The 14,995-nt window shown below is 40.2% G+C and overlaps 1 protein-coding gene across 1 annotated transcript in view; it reads right to left on the bottom strand.

The window, feature by feature from the left end:
• Positions 1–14,995, bottom strand: part of GALNT1 (polypeptide N-acetylgalactosaminyltransferase 1) — a 102,128-nt gene that overhangs the window by 8,417 nt on the left and 78,716 nt on the right. The window contains exons 8-10 of the mRNA XM_082668482.1: positions 14,822–14,939; positions 12,961–13,141; positions 11,951–12,090 (exon numbers count right to left, since the gene is read on the bottom strand). Of these exons, the coding sequence (XP_082524608.1) occupies positions 11,951–12,090; positions 12,961–13,141; positions 14,822–14,939 (439 nt within the window). The remainder of the gene's footprint in view (positions 1–11,950; positions 12,091–12,960; positions 13,142–14,821; positions 14,940–14,995) is intronic.

The raw sequence follows: 14,995 nt of genomic DNA, 5'->3' as shown, positions 1-14,995 counted from the left end.
AGTTGGGAGGGAAAAAAAATCACTGTCTGGCTATCTAAGATTCTGTGATCTAGAAAGGTCTTACTATTTATATAAGTAATTTTTGTGTTTCATGGAGAAATCCTTTAAGTTCTTTCTTTCTTTCATCCCAAACTGTTCTTCTATGATTTGTATTTAACTCAGTAAGCTCTAGTTTGCCTAATAATATAAAGCAACTTAACAGCTCCCTGTGGACACTGTTTGCCACCAAGATAAGGGGGCATTACTATTGATAACTACTTTGATGACTTTTTAGGAGGCTCAAGGTGGGTATTTTCTTTTTTTTTTTTCTTTTTTTTTTTTTTGCCGTACGCGGGCCTCTCACTGTTGTGGCCTCTCCCATTGCAGAGCACAGGCTCCGGATGCGCAGGCTCAGCGGCCATGGCTTACGGGCTCAACCGCTCCGCGGCATGTGGGATCTTCCCGGACCGGGGCACGAACCCGCATCCCCTGCATCGGCAGGCGGACTCTCAAACACTGCGCCACCAGGGAAGCCCAAGGTGGGTATTTTCTAAGCAAAGAACCTGGAACTTGGCTTAACTGGAAAGCCTAAGCATGGTGTGTAGTGTAAACACCATTCTTCCATTAGGTACTTGTCAGTTACATAAAAAAGTTGAATCAGTCATCTGAATTAGGAAGAATATTTTAAGCACTGATATATTTTTTTCCTCTGAACCACTACAGTTTAAAAGCATATGGCAAATTAATAGACATTTGTAAAGTTCTAAATCTGTTGTCATGGGTGGTACTGTCAGCAGGTAAGCCGGAAGGGAGAAGTGGGACAAACTATATCTGTCATGTCATGTAGATAGAAAAGGAGTAATTGTGTGTGAGAGAGAAACTGGGGGGAAAGTTAAAACCACAAATAACCCATTTATTTTTATAAACATGTATAGTCTACGTATTATTCCACTATTTTAATAAGGCACTAACAAGTCCAGACGCATTTTTTTCTTATAAAGATACAATAGCATAAGTATGAATAACTGTATTATTCCCAGAGGATCAGAATAAGAACTGGGGCTTTGGCAAAAGAGAGGCCTGGGTTTAAGTCCAAATGATCCAAACCCTCTGAGGACAATTTCCTAAGAGAGACTAGTCAGCTCTATGTTGAGGTTGGGTAAGACAGTGCATCCACACGCCTACTTCGGAGTCTAGCACGTAGTGGACTCAGAAACGGTAATAATTCTGTGCTGCCACCTTATCGCTAGTCAACTCCATCTGGCTATTCCATCAAAACCTCAAACTCAGTTCATGCAAAAACAGGATTTTCCAACTCCTTAATGCTAATACTTCTTCACCTGAATATTTCAACATACCCCTGCCACTCCACCCCTGACCCTGAGGAGTGCTACCTAAAACAAACATCCATCTTCATTCCTCCATATATTCCCCCCTTCCCCTGATACCCCTAGTTTTATTAATAATCCCACAAGCTGTCAAATTATTCAAGCTGGAAATCACAAGGCCTTTTTTTCCTGGGTGTGGCATATCACATCAGTATCCAGGAATTCTTTTACCACGTAATGCACATCATCTTTTTATCCGTTATTTTAAAGCAGAAACCTATTACCTCATAAATAGATTTTACAAAAGGTTTTATAGTTAGATACAATTTTACATAAAACACACCTTTCTGCACCTTAATGGATAATCAATTAATACTTGATGATCATGGCTATCTTACTTGACAAAAAATTTAGTTCAAATTTTGACAAGGTGAGTCTTTATCTCATATATTCATATAAAACAATTATCTCCTTATACTTTTGAAAAAGTTACAAACTCCCCAGTCCTTTGTTTTCATCAATTTTTTTCTTTCAAATATAGATGTAGAGGTTTCTCAAGAAAGGTGATAAATGTCACAGAAATGATTAGGGAAGAACCAACATTATCGTCAGCTTCTCCCTCTCACATGGAATGGGTTTTTTTGGTTAAATAATTATCTTTTATCAAACTTAATATAATAAAAATTAAAAAAATAAAATTCTCGGGCTTCCCTGGTGGCACAGTGGTTGACAGTCCGCCTGCCGATGCAGGGGACACGGGTTCGTGACCCGGTCCGGGAAGATCCCACATGCCGCGGAGCGGCTGGGCCCGTGAGCCATGGCTGCTGAGCCTGCGCGTCCAGAGCCTGTGCTCCACAATGGGAGAGGCCACAGCTGTGAGAGGCCCGCGTACCGCAAAAAAATAAAAAGATAAAAAATAAAATTCTCCCCAAATGTAATTGGACTTCCTATCACTCAGTAACTATCTTATAATAAATCAACTTTGGCTATTCTGTTTCCATAACTGATGTTGCTAAAAATTACAGCAAATAAATTACACTTACTCTGCACTAGGCATTGTTCTATGAGTTTTACCTGTAACAGCTTATACCACCCTTACACCATTCCTATGAACAATTCTGGACTGTTTTCTGACATAAGAGATCTGAGCCTCCAACCCTTGAGGATACTACTGACAACTAGATGTTAAAAGTAGAGTTCTCCAAGGATTGGAAACCATTACTTCCCAACAACTGTTTTGGTGACAATGAACCTTGATCAGCAAGACGTGGCCCAGCTGAGACGGGTGGTCAGAGAGTGGGTGGGCCTCTGGTGGGGCCTGATGGCACTTCTCCAAAGTGCAGGGGAGGGGTGGAGAGAAGCCCCGCACACTCGGTGAGGAAGGACCTTCTGTAGAAGGGGAGCTGTGATGTTTGGTCCCTGGGCAGAGAGGATTCTGTCTGGCTCAACGCATAAAGTGGCATCTTTGAGCTGCTCTTCAGGCTGGTTTTTCCACATGTTAGATTGCTAGCGAAGACAATTTTCAGGGAATATCCCCCTCCTTTGTAGTAATACATGTGGGCTACCTCACCTACAGAGTGTGTGAGATGATTTTTGAAGGAAATGAAAAACCAGGATGACTAGGGGTGAGTTTTGGGAACAATTCTGTTCTTTATGATGTCAGGAGGCAGGAGATCATTTAATAGGTTTCTTTGGTGGGAGTTAACTTTGAAGAGTCTTTGCGGAAGGGAAAAATTAGGAACATTAAAAAAAAAAGTTGAATCAGATGTTCAAAATGGTAATTCTATACAGCTTTAAGGCTATGTAACCAATTACCGGCTTTCTAGTGAACTATGGAATGGTGGTGATAATACTTGTTTCAATGTTCATATTGGAATGGAAATAGGTACCAGACTTGGTTACTCAAAATCTGACACTTAAAAAAAGTCATAACAATATATGAACGATGCAGTCAGGAGAAAATAGCCGCACTTTCAAGGTGTCTGGAGGCAGATGGGTAGGCATGAGAGCTCAGGGTTGGGAGACACGCAGAGCTGGGCCTCACGCCCGGCTCCACCTGCCATGTGACCTTGGCAGGTCAGTACTCTAAGACAGTTATTCCCAAAACCATGATTTGAACAACTGAATAAACTGTTTTTCAGTATCTGCCACTGAAAAAATGATTTTGTGATCAAGTATGTTTGGGAAATACCAGATTAACAAATTTGAATAGGTTTTCTTTACTGAAGGACTTCTCAAAGCCTTTTAACATAGACTCTTGGTAGGGATGGGGACTGATAGTACAGAAGGATATAATGCTGCTTTTTATAAAGCAGCATTTCCCAAACATTTTTGGCCATAAAATCCACCCCTCCTCCCCTATCCCTTGCCTTTCTAACAAGCACCTTGAGAGATATCAGACACCAGCATTCTTTAGAACATAGTAAGTGGGAAATGTTGCTGCACAAACCTCATTTTCTCATCTGTAAAACAGGGATAACACTCTCTCTCACATTTGCTGAGATCCCTTAGTGAGGTAACACATACAGAGACCCAGCAGAAACCGACACCTAGTAGGTCCACAATAGCTGTTGGTTCTCCTTAACTCAGGTGTACAACAGCTGTCACTAAAATATTATTTTCAACCTTATGAGTTGATGATTGTGAATGCACTCATTCCTGGGAAACCAGGAATGAAACCAGGCAAGAAATCAGAGCCTAAGTTTCTTGGTTTCTGCTATAGTCTCCTCCAGAATCCTGGCACCTTCATTAGGGTAGACAATGTAAGCAGTTAAAGGATTCTTAGAATCTACTATTACGGAATCTAGATTTACTTTTTCCCCTTCTGCCGTGAGGGTAATACTTGTTAGATACGAGAAAGGGTATGAGTGTTAGTCGTTAACAGCACAAGCTCTCAAGCCAGACTGCCTGTGTTCAAATCCTGTCTCTTCCATTTTGTGGTTGTGACCTGAGCCACGTTGCTTAAACCATTTATTTGTGCCTTAATTTACTTACCCGTGAAGTGGGGGAAAATAGCACCTATCTCAGAGTGCTGGGAAATGAGCTAATATTTGTAAAGCATCAGACTGGTGCTTGACATAAAGTTCATGCTCAGGAAATTTTAGGGTGGAAAAGTAAATGGTCATTCCATAAGCCTGGCTACACTGTTAAGAGTCTGGATTATTTGCTTTCTGTGTCTGCTGTTTAGACAATTCACCTCTTGGATTAACAACAACTAGATATCACAATGAAACACATTTATTCAGTTCCAGGTCCCTACAGGAGCTATGAGAGCCAGACTTTGTGGAGCCAGACGTGCTAAATGTACACATTCCGATTTCCCTTTCTGCTCTAAAATCCTATGACTTCAGGTTTCCCTGGGCCCTTGTAACATGACAAGAGGTACCTGATAGGCTAAATTCCAGTCCTAGCAAAGGAAGGCTCACAGAGGTGGAGCTATCACAAGCACAAGCTCCCTAGCTGCACTTTGGCTGGTGCTCGAGAACAACCCCAGTCCCAAAATCAGAGCTTCGACCTGACAGTGTGGCCTAGTATTAAGGACATAAATGCTTAAGACCAGCTGCTTAGTTACTAAGGTAATAACAAGCAGGCCACAGAGGGTAAAATCTGTTTCTTATATAGAAAGCCGGCTGGCAAGAGGCAGGTAAAAGGCAAGCTTGCCTAGGCAATCATCTACTGTGTGTTAGACAAGTGGCTCTTTGTAATATGCCTATATTCTGACCTAGCTAACAATGCCTAGGTGTTGTCCAAAATTGGGTCAGTTCTGAAAAAAAAAAAAAAAAGCTCCTCATTCTTTATTCTGAAGGCAAGCAACTGCTATCAATCTTCCCATGGCATCACCCACGCTGGGCCTTTCTTGACTGGAATGAGGCCCCAGCAAAGGGAATGGATACTCACTAATGAGACAAGGAACTCCGCATACCCTCGCTTGTTTGAGGTGACTTCCTTAAACCACAACAAAGTTCAGAGGCAGGGAGCTCAGGTCAACCATGAAGTAGCCTTAGGAACTACCAAGGACAAACAAGGAGTCTGTGCTCGCTCTGGCACTGGAAGACACTGCAACCAGGCTGATCAGTTTCTAACTCACCACCGCGCAGCTCCCCGCTGTGATCTAGCTGCTCTACCGCATCCTACTTTTCCACGTTACATCTCCTCCTCTTTCCCCCATCACCAACACCCGCTCTTTACTCTCAGCCAACGATCTTGTGTTCAGCTGAAGAAACAAAGCTCACCAGAGAAGTCCCTCACACTCCCACCTCAAACTACCAGCCTCCAGCTCTCAACCCACAATTTGCCTGACTTGGCCCCGGCCCCCACTTCCTTCCAGCTGCGTGGATGAACTGCCCACCCTCCAGCCTCTACCTCCACTGTGCACCACAGCCCGTTCCCCCACCTACTAAACGTGACTCCTGGACTCCTGCAAGCGGTGGCTCTTTTCTATCTTCACATTTTCTCTTTTGTGTCCTTGGCATCAGCACAGTTTCATCTTAGTAAAAATAAACAGAAAAAACCTTCTTTAACCCCATTTACCCCTCCAGCTACCACTCATTTCTCTGTTCAGCTTTACAGCAAAATTTCTTATCCACACTCATGATCTCCACTTCCTCTTCTCCTGATCTCCTGTGAAGCCATCAGAGATTCCGTCCCTACCGATCTCCACCGGAACCCACTTGACACAGTGAGATGGAGCCTCCTGACAGCGTCTCCCTCACCAATCCAACGGCTGGTTCTCAGGACTTGTCTCCCTCCTTTCTCTGCAGTGTTCCACACGATGGATCACTTCCCTCTTTCTTGAAGCAAGTCCTTCACTTACTGGGGCATCACTTTCTTGGTTCTTTTCCTATTTCAGAAATAGTAACTGTTTTTTTTTTTTTTTTTGGCCATGCCATGTGGTTTGTGGGACTTTAGTTCCCTGACCAGGGATAGAACTTGTGCCCCCTGCAGTGGAAGCACAGAGTCCTAACCACTGGGCTGCCAGGGAATTCCCTCTCTTCCTATTTCAATGCTCTCTCCTTCTCAGTCTTTTTGGCTGATTCCTTCTCACCTTCACAATTTCTAAATTGTGGAGTTTTTTATGGCTTGGTCCTCAGTCCTCTTGTCCATCTACAATACATTCACTCCCCCCGCAAGGTGCTCTCATAAAGTTTTGTGGTTTTAAAAACCACCTATATACTGCCAACCCCTAACTTTAGATCTCCATCGCAAACTTTTGTCCAAGCTGCAGGTTTTTTAATGCAAATATCTATCCACTATCTTTACCTGGATCAAATGTTAACATGTCCCAGACTGCACTGCTGAGCGCCTTCTGCACCTGCTCTACAGGCCTTCCCATCTCAGGAAGGCCAACTTCACTGCTCCAGAGTCTCAGTCAAAATCTTAATATAATCCTTGGCTATTCTTTTCCTTTCACCAATACACCAGTTCTACTCTTGTTCCCACAGAGTTCTTTTTGACATAGCAGACAATCTGATCCTTTTCAGTGAAAGTCTGCTCATCTCTCCCTGCAACTTCCCACCTCAGAACAAAACCCAAAGTCCTTACTATGGCCTACAAGCTCTATGTGATTTGGCCCTCACTACGTCTTGACCTTATCTTCTTCTGCTCTCCCCCTGCCCACTATACCCAGACAACTGGCCTCTCTGCTGCTTCTGGAATGTGCCAAAGTACATTCCTGTCTTAGGGCCTTTGCACTTGTTTTCCTTGTGCCTGGAACACTCTTTCCCCAGAAATTCATCTGACTTGCTCCTTCACTTCCTTCAGATCTCTGCTCAAAAATCACCTTATAAGAGAGGATTTTTTCAACTACTCCACATAAAAGAGCACCACCACTCCCGCCCACAAGTCATTCTATTCCCTTTGTCCTTACCACCACCTGACACCGTGAATATTTAAAAAAAAAAAGAAAAATCTGTCTTTCTCCAGAGACTGTAAGATCCACAAAAGCAGAGACTTTATTTTATTCACTGTATTCCCAGTACTTAAAATAGTATCTATCAAATAGTCCGTATGCAAATATTTGTTGAATGAATGAAAGGAAGGAAGAAGTGACAACCTCCTGCAGATCGGGGGTGGGGGGGCCGACTTTTCCTGAATGTCAGGAAGATTCAGTCCTGGGGTGGGACCTGGAGGTGGCCCTGTCCACACAAATCAACATTCCCTGTCGTGACTTACAAAGAAAATTTTGCCCTGCTATCAATTCCTGTCACAGAAGTGTTGAGTTTTTCTTTTTTTCTATTTGGATTCACATGCCTTCAAAAAGTCAATTTTATAATTTAAAGGTTTATAAAGATTTGCAATGAACTGCAGACAGACCCAGTAAAAACAAAGTTTCTTTACTATAAGCAATGCACTTTCATACAGTATTTCCTAAGCTATTAAAAAATGTTGGCCATAAGTAGCTAAATTGATTTATAAACCACTTCTGGGTTGTAATCAGAAAATTGAAAATCACTGCCTTGACCTAATAAAAAGAGGGACCTTGGGGAATTAGAAGATTATTAAGAAAGGAGAACCAGAATCTTTATGGCCCCCTGGCTTGAGGTATTGCACTGTAGTAAAGAAGAGGAAAAGCACTTTCTCAGTAGTAACACATAGTAGTCCAACACTTCTGCTCCAACAAGTAGAGGGAAAAACAGCTAAATTGCAGAAATCCTATTTTTGAGTCTATTAGAGAGCAATGGAAGCAATTAGGGTGAGGTGAACTATAATCCCAGAAAGGGAAGAGCCCTCCCTGGGTGAGCTGACAATCACCAGATGTCTTCCTCAGTAAGGACATTTGCTGATGGTGCAGGCTGAGAACAGGGTGTGGCCCAAAAGGGCCTTTTCCTTAAGGAAAGAGCACAGTGATGCTGGTTATGTGAAGGCTAGCATGACAAAATAAAAATCAGAGGAGCCCCAAATACGAGGCCATTCCCCTCATGGGACGTTTGCTGTGCTGTCAGTGGATGGGAACCTGTGGCTAAAAGTGAGAATGAAATCCTCCACATCTCAAGAGGGAAAACTGTCATTATATGTAGATGCCATGATACTATATATATAAAACCCTAAAGACTCCACACAAAAACTACTAGAACTGATGAACAAATTCAGCAAGGTAGCAGGATAGAAGATTAACATAACAGAAATTGGGTGCATTTCTTTACACTAACAATGAAATATCAGAAAGGGAAAGTAAAAAAAAACAATCCCTTTCAAAACTGCATTTAAAAAAAACACCTAGGAATAAACCTGACCAAGGAGGTGAAAGACTTATATGCTGAGAACTATAAAACATTAATAAAGGAAACTGAAGATGATTCAAAGAAATGGAAAGATATTTTATGCTCTTGGATTGAAAGAATTAATATTGTTAAAGTGGCCGTACTACCAAAGCAATCTATAGATTTATGCAATTCCTATCAAATTACCCATGACATTTTTCACAGAAGGAGAACAAATAATCCTAAAATTTATATGGAACCATAAAAGACCCAGAATTGCCAACACAATACTGAGGAAAAAGAATACAGCAGGAGGCATAACTCTCCCAGACTTCAGACAATTCTACAAAGCTACAGTAATCAAAACAGTGTGGTTTTGGCACAAAAACAGACATATGGACCAACGGAACAGAACAGTGAGCCCAGAAATAAACCTACACACCTATGGTCAATTAATCTTTGACAAAGGAGCCTAGAATACACAATGGAGAAGAGACAGTCTCTTCAGCAAGTGGTACTGGGAAAGTTGGACAGATCGCGACATGTAAATCAATGAAATTAGAACACACCGTCATATCATACACAAAAATAAACTCAAAATGGCTTAAAGACTTAAATGTAAGACATGATACCATAAAACTCTTAGAAGGGAATATAGGCAAGACATTCTCTGACATAAATCATACCAATGTTTTAAGTCAGTCATTCAAGGCAATAGAAATAAAAACAAAAATAAACAAACGGGACCTAATCAAACCTACAAGCTTTTGCACAGCAAAGGAAACCTAAACAAAATGAAAAGACAGTCTATGGACTGGGAGAAAATATTTGCAAATGATGTGACCGACAAGGACTTCCAAACTGTACAAACAGCTCATACAACTCAATAACAACAACAAAAACAGCAAAAAAAAACCCAATCAAAAAATGAGCAGAAGACCTGAATAAATATTTCTCCAAATAATACATACAGATGGCCAACAGGCACATGAAAAGATGATCAACATAGCTAATTATTAGAGAAATGCAAATCAAAACTACAATGAGGTATCACCTAACACTGGTCAGAATGGCCATCATTAAAAAGTCTACAACTAACAAAGGCTGGAGAGGGTGTGGACAAAAAGGAACCCTCCTACACTGTTGGTGGGAATGTAAATTGCTGCAGCCACTATGGAAAACAGTACGGAGGTTCCTCAAAAAACTAAAAACAGAGTTGCCATATGATCCTGCAATCCCACAACTGGTCATATATCCGGAGAAAACTATAATTTGAAAAGATACATGCACCCCAGTGTTCACTGCAGCACTATTTACAATAGCCAAGACATGGAAGCAACCTAAATGTCCATAGACAGATGAATGGATGAAGAAGATATGGTACATATATACAATGGAATACTACTCAGCCATAAGAAATAATGCCATTTGCAGCAACATGGATGGACCTAGAGATTATCATTACTAAGCAGAGTAAGTCAGAAAGAGAAAGACAAATACCATATGATATCACTTATATGTGGAATCCAAATTATGACACAAATGAACTTATCTACAGAACAGAAACAATCTCACAGATATAGAGAACAGACTTGTGGTTGCCAATGGGGGGTGTAGAGGAGGGATGGATAGGGAGTATGGGATTAGTAGATGCAAACTATTATATATAGGATGGATAAACAACAAGGTCCTACTGTATAGCACAGGGAACTATACTCAATATCCTGTGATAAACCATAATGGAAAAGAATATGAAAAAGAATGTGTGTGTGTGTGTGTGTGTGTGTGTGTGTGTGTATAAATGAATCACTTTGCTGTATAGTAGACATTAACACAACACTGTAAAGCAACTATACTTCAATAAAATTAAAAAAAAAATCTTCCACAGCTCCTGGTGCTTAGGAGACAAATTCCTGCTAGACAGAAGACCTGAAAAAATAACAACTGGTTCCCCCCACTGAACAAGGTGGGAGGCTAAAGTATACTAATCTCAAAACCTCAGAAAGGCAAAACTTTCAGGGTTGAGGAGACAGAGACCCCTCCAAGAAACATACATGAGCCAGAAGTGAACTAAGTCTTCCCTAAAACTGCAACCCAGCCCCACCTAGCTCAATCTTTGTTATGGATTGAATTGTGTCCCCACTCCAAATTCACATGTTGGAGTCCTAACCCCCAGCACCTCAGAATGTGACATTATTTGGAGATAGGTTCTTTACAGAGGTAATCAAGTTAAAACGAGGTCATTAGGGTAGGCTTTAATCCAATATGACTGGTGTCCTTATAAACAGGGCAAATTTGGAGACAGACACGTACACAGGAGAATGCCATGTGAAGATGAGGGCAGAGATCAGGGTGACGCTTCTACATGCCAAGGAACACCGATGACTGTCGGCAAACCACTAGAAGCTAGAAAGAGGCAGAGAACAGATTCTTCACAGACCTCAGAAGGAACCAAACCTGCCCACACTTTGATCTTGGCTTTCCAGTCTTTAGAACTGTGAGACAATACATTTCTGTGTTTAAGCCAGAAGTGGTATTTTATTATGGCAGCCCTATGAAACTACTAAAACCCCTGACTTGATCAGACCCCTGGACTAAAGAGAAGGACCCATTTAGATTTCCTACACACAGAGCACAGCTTTGGCTGGGAACCAGAAAGAACGGCTATCGACATTCTAGGAAAACAGTGGGACAGGGCACAAGAAATACTTCCTTGTGACCATCCTGGTAGTTATACCAGAAGATAAGAAGGCAAGACTCTCTCACACCATACCCTATATCGTGGGCACCCACAAAGATTAAAAAGGCCAAACTCCAAAGCACAACTAATTGTGTTGGCTAATTATAAGCACTAATAAGTAAATTATTTCAGTTTCAAGAAGATCTGCTGCTGAATTCTAAGAGCAATGACTAAAGGCATCATCAGAGATAAGTATGCTAACCAACAGTCTTTGCAACCTCCATGCCCACACTGAGATTTCGGACTCCCAAGGGAAAATAAATGGGTGTTAAAAATACAACTTATTATAAATGGTCTTTCAAGTTTCCTTGTCAGTTCTTTACAATTTATCTTTACTTTGAAGTTCCTCACACTTTAATTTGGGCTAATTAATGCTAGGACATTAGCTTTAGGAATATATGGTTTCAACTAAATGGGCCAGTTTGTTAAAATAAGAAGTCTATCAAAGACACTAATATACTGTAACAAAAGTCCAACTGTGAAAGGTGAGAGGTAGAGCATTCTTATTTTAACAAAAATATAACATGATAAAAAATTAATAAGTAGACTGCTTCAACTAACAAGAACTTTCTCACATTTGAGGTAACTTTAATATGAAGGTACTCCCTTGTTAGAAGTGTAACCTCTATTCTTTTTTATAAATCAGTGAGAACATAATAACCACACAGAATACACACACACACACACACACATATTTTTTTTACCTCTCCCAAAGAGAAATAGTGACGTGGAATCTGAGAATCGGGATAGATATTCTCTAGGTACCAAGAGAAAGGTCTGCATTGAAGTTTGTGTCTTAGACCAAGTCTTGATGATATATCTCCATAATCTACCTTTGTAACACCTGTTAAAAGAAATAAGTGACTGAATTATTAATGTTCCGTTAGGTAACACATTTCTATTTATATATTGCATCTAAAAAGCCAAACAGGAAAAGTAGTATCATTTTGGTGATGTGTGACTACACAAGTGACATACCATAAATCCACCTCCCAAAGTATAAAACAAGGAAATATATGTGTTTTTCAAAGAAAAATTAAATTTATCTGAGAATGATATATATGCTAATAATATTACATACAAATGTAAGTTATATGGGGTCAGAAAAGTTTAATATTTGTTAAGGCAAAAACAAAAATAAAGACCAATTTTGCCCAAATATGAAACAGAGGTTAAACAGAGCAATTGTTTCCAGTCAGGTTTCTCTCTCACAGCTCACTGAATTGTGTGCGCTACCACTGCACAGTCTTGTGGTGATTGAAGAGGATGGAATGGTAACAACGCCAGGCAGATTTATAGCTGATGGAACAGCTGTTGCCACAAAACTCAGAAGAGCAGAGAAAAACTTCTGGAGAGAAGTCCCTGGAGGCATGTTACAGGGCTCTGCACTGGCCTTCAAATACTTGACGCTTTCATATACATGTTAAATGTTGCAGTTAGGTTTAAAAAAAAAAGAACATGGAAAGCACCTGGACCAATAGTGACTTCTGCAAGACTGGATCGTGTATTGTTACTGTTAATGACATATACCAGGCATTCTGCTAAGCACCTTCTATACGTATGTGACTTCCTTTACTCCTTACAACAACCTATGAGGTAGGTGTCTGGCCTCTGCTCAGAGGTTCTCTTCCACTCCTTCTTATCTCTATTCAGAATGCATTAGGATCAGACCAAGAAAGTTAGTTTTGTAATTCTAATGCAAGATAATGCTAACCTGGAGAAATTATATAGAAGAAATTCTTGAATTCATCCATCCACACTTCTGCAAGTCGTCTGTTATTTTTATTGATAATCTGCCCTGTGCCTCCTGGAAACGTGTAGGGTGTAGCTTTCCGAAACACATGTCCAACATGTGAGCAAGTAACAATCTCCAAAGTTCCTCCACACTGCCAAATCTGAAAACAACAGCAAAGAAGACCAGTTTTAAACACTGATAATTATAAAAAAAAAAAAACGGTTCACATCTTATTGAGTTTCATAGCTGGAATTTCACAGAATCAAGGGCGTACAGTGGAGCTCCTGCTATATGGTCCCAAAGCCAGTGCTTCCTCAATTTTTGGTTCTGATCAGACCAGAAGTTGAAGGTTAAATTCAGAAAGATAGGTAAATGCAAAATACAGAAAAGACTTGAGGTCCACAGCAGTATTTCTCTAACTGCAGGCCGTCACTCTTACAAGGGTCATAAAATTCAAATTTGATGAACTGCAACCAGTACTAACAAGGATATACTGTTTCATGAAATGTTTATATTATGGGTTGTGTGTATATTTATTAATATGGTTCGTGGTCAAAAACTCTGACCATGCAGTATTCAGCCAGAGTCCTATCTGTTCCTCCTTCTCCAAACCTGTCACAACCTGTACATTAAACAGAACCTAGAAATCTAAACTTGATTACTCGTGAGTTATTCAGTGGACAGTGAGAGCACACTCTATGGTGTTTGTGAGAATGAAAACAAAAAAGGGGTAAAAGAAAGATCATTAACTGGTTTCACATCCTTAACGAAATTATCCTTTCAAAATACATTTTTCCGTAAGTCAAACATCTATTTTCAATTAAAATACATTTTGAAAAATTTTGATTTTGTTAAATATTGTGTGCCTGCCTTAACATTTTCACAGGATCATAAAGTGATACAGCTAAGTAGGATCTCCAAGATGATCTGGAGTTCAAACCTCTCCTTTTATAAAGAGCAAAGCTATCTACCAGGAACACAGCAAGCTAGCTGGGTTAGACTTCAGTGCAGTTCAGTGTGATTTCCACTATAGGCCATGTGTCTAAAGTTCATTATTTTCAGAAATACACTATGTCATTTTAAAAATATGTTGTTTTTTGTGAACAGGAAATGCATAAGACTTAAGGTTGACTGGGTTACCATTCATTTAGAATAATTTCAGAATTCTTTTGCCTTTTTCTTTTTTTTTTTTTTGCGGTACACGGGCCTCTCACTGTTGTGGCCTCCCCCCATTGCAGAGCACAGGCTCCGGACACGCAGGCTCAGCGGCCATGGCTCACGAGCCCAGCCGCTCTGTGGCATGTGGGATCTTCCCGGAACAGGGCACGAACCCGTGTCCCCTGCATCGGCAGGCGGACTCTCAACCACTGCGCCACCAGGGAAGCCCGCCTTTTTCTTTTTATGGGGAAAAATATAAAGCTGGTAAAGTGACCAGGTTTAAATAAGAGAACAATTTTCAAACCAGAAGGACAAAGCATATTAAAGAAAGTGAGATTATGTTTTTGGCAGTTAAGTAACAAAGTAGCATCTACAAACTATGTGTTATTTTTGTTTATTTTTAGAGTTTGAATCACTTCCTTGAAAGTAACAAATTAAAGACAACAGGGGAATCTTGTATAAGTTTTACAGGTGGACTAGTAATCTAACTAAATTATTTGCTTAAAATAGTTTATAATGAACCTTTAATAGTATCACCAAACTTTTTATGGGCTGAAGGCTGTGAAGTCTGATTAAACTCATATTAAATTCACTTTTTAATTTTTATTTAGAGATAACATAAATATTTAAAGCATATCCATATTTGAGGTTATACAGATTACTTTTTTCAAAGGGAACTTACCCTAAAGGAAATTTCTAGGTTTTCTCCTCCCCAAATATCCATTCCAGCATCATATGTTCCAATTTCCTGAAAGTAATCTCTGTCTATTGAAAAAAGGCCTCCTGCCATTGTAGGTGTTCTGAAATTCAATCATAATACTATACCGTTAATTGTAACAATTTAAAATTTACTATC

This window comes from Grampus griseus, assembly GCF_964374135.1.
Source record: "Grampus griseus genome assembly, chromosome: 12".
Classification (NCBI taxonomy): Eukaryota; Metazoa; Chordata; class Mammalia; order Artiodactyla; family Delphinidae; genus Grampus; species Grampus griseus.
Note: the sequence above shows the minus strand (reverse complement) of the source record. Positions and strands in the feature narration are given on the sequence as shown.